We start from the raw sequence: 6,001 nt of genomic DNA, 5'->3' as shown, positions 1-6,001 counted from the left end.
AAGAAAAGTCACATGATATGAGGAAATTCTTGCATTCGATAGCTCTGTATAAATGGAAAATGAAAGTTCGAAACGATCGGATCGATAATGGTAAGTTCAATAATAGTTCCCATAACTAGGAGTGGCAAAACACCATGACCTAAGATGCAGGCTGTAAATTTTTTTTAATGATCGATAGTGGTAAGTTCAATAATAGTTCCCATAACTAGGAGTCGCAAAACACCATGACCTAAGATGCAGGCTGTGATTTTTTATTTTTAAAATGGCATACTGAAATACTGTGTGGGCAGTAATAACAGTTCATAATGATTTGTTTATGAATGTTTAAAAAGAACCTTGATCGACAAGTCTGAACCCACAGAACATGATCCTATTTGTTGACATGTGTTATCCTCGCGGTAACAGAGAACCTTATATCAGATCTACATAGTCAAAAAGAAAAGAAGGTTATAATTGTCATATTCGATACCCAAGTTAAAGTTCAAGCACTTAATCAAAGAAATCTTAAGAAATTCAAAAGTTGATTGAAGAACTTAAGCTAAAGACAAAGATTCAAAATTCAAGTTCAATCAAATCAAGAGCCACAATGAAGACACATATGAGGCAAAAAGATATATGTGATATGATATTGGTCGCTCTCAGAAAAAGTGAAAGCATAGAGTTGGGCTCCTATGGGGGTTGGCCCACTGCTTTGGCGAAAGCTAATTTGGTTGTGCGGATTCTTAAGGATGCGATGATTCTGGTTCTTAATTATCTAGTCTTGAGGACATGAAATTATGAAATGGGTTATTTTCACTTGTAAGGCTAATTAAGGTATAAAATTTAATAAAAGTTACAATTGGTCTATTTGTTCACACCGTCGAGCTTCTTCCTGACACTGGGAATCTATGAGAGATGGAAGATATTGTGATGATTGTCTAGGTAGTGATTCCATTGGAGCTTTCATGAGTGTTAAGTTTGATCATAAAAAAAAGAGTGAAGTAATTTTATTTTAAGTTTTTAGTTTCCTTTTGTTTATTTCAGTTTTTATTTAAATTATTTTTAAGTCATCTACATCTTTCCATTTTTGTTTATAACGTTTAATCTTTTTTATTACTTGAGGACAAGTAATGTTCAAGCTTTGGGAGATTTGTTAGATACCGTTTTATGCATCTTTTAAGGTAGTTTTTATTAGCATTTAGCGTCATAATTTGTACATTTTCATGTCATTAGTTTTAAATATTGTTCAGCTCATGTCTTTTATTAGAATTCTCGTATGGTTTGTGTTTTTGTGTGATTTTCAGATAATTTGAGTGCAGCAGGACTTTGGGAGCAATTGGAATTGGAACTGAAGAAGGATGCTAAGGAATGACTTGGAGTGCTTAAACTAAAGAAGTGCGTCCGAAACGATCTGAAAAGCCATTTCTACGACCATATTTTTGGTTTTTGTGATCGTATAAATATGTCGATGCTTTGCAAGGTCGAAAAAAAACCCATCTAGGAAAAAACATCAATTTATGCGATCATATATTCACTTCTATTGACTTTTGTGATAGCATTTTTGTGACGCAGCTCCCGAAACTTCAGAAATAACATCGTACTTCATATAATTGCAAATCTAGAAAAATTGCCATATATGCGATCGCATATCCTATTTCTGCGATTGCAGATTCTGTTATCTTGGTCCAGAAGCTTCTGTCTTGCGTGTGTATATATATATATATATATATATATATATATATATATATATATATATATATATATATATGTCCCCCGTGATCAGATTCGAAGGTTAGACCGTTCCAGACAACGAAAAACACTTCTGAAGGCGATTTTTGATACCTTTCAGTGATTTCTGAAGATCTGAAGGTTGTGAATCATCTCCTACACTTGGTTTATAAGATTAATCAGTTCGTTTTTTTTACTAGTTTAGATTCATTTTTAGCCATGTCTGGCTAAAACCCTAGTTTTCAGTTCTAGATTAGACTAATATTTTTCATGTGATCAGTTATCATATTTGGTTTTCTTTATGTGCTTCTATCTAGTCGTTTCAGTTTTAAACTTAATGAACGTTTTATTTTTAATTCTTGTTAGTCTGATCACCTATCTTGGATTTGATCATTCAAGTTGATTAGTTAATAGAATCCGTAATTATTCTTGTCAACTGGTAATAAGTTATCAGATTGGTTCCGTGCTTGGGATTTAACTCTGATATAAACGGAAATTTCATATCTTTACGCTTCCAAGTTTGTGAGAAGTATTGGGTATTACTGGGAATTTTATAGATATGTTAATGCAACTTTTATGATCTTAATTAAGAGCTTATTTAATTGGACAGTAAAAAGTTAGATTCAACTGAAGAGTTTGTTTTGGTTAATTTAACTAGGTAAAAGAGATTATATTAATACTTGTTAGCTTTTCTTAGTACCAACTTAGATAGAACGCATTCTGAGTAACCAAATTTTGGCTGATTGCATGACTAGGAAAGTCACATCATAACTGAAATCGTTTTTATTAATGAATTTTATTTAGTTTATTTTCATTGCAATTTTAGTTTTATTTAATAATCAAAAACCCTTTTTTATTATTTTTTGTTTTGACAAGAATGTGCGTTTTGCAAAAAAGCAGTGACTTTTAGGCTGTGTTCCTCAAGATTCAATCTTGTTTCATTATGCTATATTTTTAGTGCTTCTAACAGTGAAATTTTATTTGTTTAAATGGTACGCTTGCCAAGTTTAGTGCGTGTGAACTTTTTTTTGGTCTTTACCTTGGCAAGTTTAGTGAATGTGAACTTTTTTTTTTGTCATTTAATTGGCAATTTCAGTCCTTGACAGTTATTTCTATAGCAATTTAAGTCCTTGTATTTTTTTTTTCTTTTTGGTTCTCCCCTCTATTTTCTAAGGTTTTATGTTTAACCTCCATAGTTTATATAGTATGATTTTCCTATAGTTATCACCCCTCAACTTTGTCAAATGTCACTTTGACCACCCTCAACTTTGAACTTTTTAAAATATCACTTTCATCCCCTTGATTTTTTCTAAATTTTCGTGTTTACCCCATCCACCAACAATTTTATCATTGGTATCGATCTTGTATATTTATCTATCAACAAATTCAACAATACCTAACTTTTATAAATACAATCGTCAAAATTCAATTTACATAACGTATTAGTGTCGCCACAACACGTAGTGGGCAAAATACTAGTTCTAATATAATTATAAACATTCTTAATGCACTAATAAATCATTAAAAATATATATATTGAAAATAAAAATAATATGCATATAAATATGAAGTTATCTTTGGATTTTATTTTAATAATCAAAACCAATCTGAAATAATAATTCGATTATGGTTCAAATAAGTGAAATACCTTCTCTCTCAGTAATAAAATACAATCCAAATGATCTAATTAGATCATTTTATTTTATTACAATAGTGATTGATCCTAGCTATTTCTTTTTTGTGTTAAGTCTTGATAAAAGAGAACGAACATTTGTATAGATACAATGTTGCTAAGACCATCCCTTATACTCTCCACGACAACGGTCGTGGAGAGCTTCCAGATCACCCACCGGAGCAACCACGAACCACTCCACCACAACCAGAGTACTCTCCGGTGAGAACGAAGAGAGAAAAAGAAGAGAGGGACAGAAGAAGGCTGACAGAGAAGAAATCAGTCAAGAAGCCCTGATTGGGCGCTGCGTCTCGACATAGGCACAACGATCCAACATGAAAATGACGAACCACGACCGGCCGGGGTGGTATGCACGACCGTTGTCCGTGGCCACGTAGACCACGACCGGGTTCGTGGTCCGTATACCGGATGACCTAATATATAATGTTTCTTTTTTAAAATAAATACAATGTCTGAACTTAAGTAGATGATTACTTTAGCTATTTTTAAATTTTAACAAATAACAAATGGTTGTTTATTTAAAAACCATTACAAATTAAAACAATATATTTTCATATTAATTCTTTAAATTTTTTAAAAGAATAACATAATTAGTAACTTATATTTAACATAATTTTCAAATAAGTTCAAATAATAAAATTAAATTCAAACAATTAATAGTTACATATATAATAGAAAAACAAAAATAACAAGCACATGATATTCATATTATATTATATTTATACATATAATAGTTAATAACCTAACGAATAAACATTAAAATATATTCAATTACGTATAATTTTCGATATAAATATTTTTTTCACTAAGGAAAAATACCGGCAACTTAAGATACTATATATAAAATCATTATTTAATATTTTAATATTAATAGAGCACTAATTCGTACGCAACAAGTTTTCTATACATAAAAATTTATGTTTTATAAAATTATACATTACAACATTTTAAAACACAAATTGTTATATGGAAAAAAAAAATTATTGTCTAGTAATCATCTCACATATGTAATAACACTTATTTCATAACTTACCTTATTAAGACCTTTTTTTAGTATCAAGTAAAAAAATCAACAATTTATTGTGAAACCATTAATTTTTTTTTTATGCATTAACTCCTGATTGCGAGACTTCCCGGTTTACAAGCACACGACTTTAAAATCTAATTTCAACAAGAGAAGTCTCTTTAAATATGGTTAAATTTAACAGGATGAGTTTATTCATATTAATCCATATGTGAATGGGTGAATGCGTGTTTGAATTTTTGTACGAATAAAAGATACACGTAGCAACACCATCACACATATTCATTTGATCTCAAAAGTCAGAAAATATTGACATAATATGTTTCTTATAACGTTTATGAATTAAAAAATGTTGAAAACATTATATGACCTATGTCCCGATTATTTCTTACACATGTTTAGCCTAAAATCACCTGTGCGTGGCATCTCTAAAAAAGTCAAACTGTTCATAATAGATCCATAAAATCAACAGCTGTTATACTCGAATTCGAATGTGTCGACGAATCATCAAAATATAATATTTAAAAATAATTATAATCAGAATTGAAGAATGGTTGAAAGCTTGATTTGATCAAATAAGTATAATTCAAATCAGTTATCTACAATCCAGTCACAGATGAACAACAACAACAACAACACAGATCCTTGTACAAATTTCTAAGTCAATTTAACACAAATTACTCCGATTACTATCAAAATCATCGATATAATCATAACCATAGGTTAAATCACCTCCACATTCATTTAAAATCTCAATAGCAAGTTCTAATTGATCTTTCAGATATCTATCTAACAAACTAAAATCCGATTTTACCTGGATTCCGCCTTCTACATCGTTCTCACGCCGCCGTAGCGGCGGCAGCGACGGCGGCAGTGGATTTTGAGGAGGAGCCGGTTTCGACCGACGACGGCGGCGGCAGAGACGGACGAAGACCTCAGCGGCGCAAAGGAAGGGAAACATAGCGCAAATGAAAGGGATAAGTAAAGGAGAACAGAGAAGGAGAATCAGGTAACGTAACCTGTGACCACTGAGCCACGATTGTAGAATTAAAGCCATCGCCGCCGTCGGATTGTGTACCTCGTCGCCGGCGGCGGCTGTATCATAATCGTTATCCTTGATGATCACCAAGGGTTTCCGACGATCGTTTTCGGACTTTACTTGGGGTTTACTTGACCCGAAAAACAAGAAACAATTGCGCATGATCCGATTAGACGACCGATTTGGGGGTTGCTTCAAGCATAGTGAAATTGATTACAGAGGGAAGTTATTGAGAGTGTGTGAGACACCCTTTTATTTCAAGGGCTCGAAAGGGTAAATTGGGATACAGACACAACGTACAACAGCCAATGCGTAATTTACAATTCTTAATGCAAGTTTTATGGACTTGTAGGAATTAGGTTAGTTCGTTTCATAATTCCATAATATTAAAATGGAACAAATGGACAAAAAAATAAATTATTTTTTATGAAATAGAATTGTTATGAAAAGTATGATAACAACATATTTATTTCCATTTAAGTTCTTTATTCTGATAACACATGGCATTAACTAATTTCATGATTTATGTATATTTGAA

At 31.8% G+C, this 6,001-nt stretch overlaps 1 protein-coding gene across 1 annotated transcript; it reads right to left on the bottom strand.

The window, feature by feature from the left end:
* Positions 1-4,967: 4,967 nt before the first annotated feature.
* On the bottom strand, positions 4,968-5,708 carry LOC145068727 (uncharacterized). Its single transcript, XM_079015728.1, has one exon. It carries the CDS (start codon positions 5,623-5,625, stop codon positions 5,092-5,094), a length of 534 nt encoding a protein of 177 aa, XP_078871854.1. The 5' UTR covers positions 5,626-5,708; the 3' UTR covers positions 4,968-5,091.
* Positions 5,709-6,001: the final 293 nt, after the last annotated feature.

Source organism: Lactuca serriola, chromosome 8 (assembly GCF_051521515.1).
Source record: "Lactuca serriola cultivar US96UC23 chromosome 8, Lser_US96UC23_V15, whole genome shotgun sequence".
Lineage (NCBI taxonomy): Eukaryota > Viridiplantae > Streptophyta > Magnoliopsida > Asterales > Asteraceae > Lactuca > Lactuca serriola.
This window is presented reverse-complemented; position numbering and strand designations above follow the sequence as displayed.

Bases quoted from the DNA above. Each gene is read 5' to 3' on its own strand.
- LOC145068727 (XM_079015728.1), bottom strand. From the start codon at position 5,625: ATGCGCAATTGTTTCTTGTTTTTCGGGTCAAGTAAACCCCAAGTAAAG.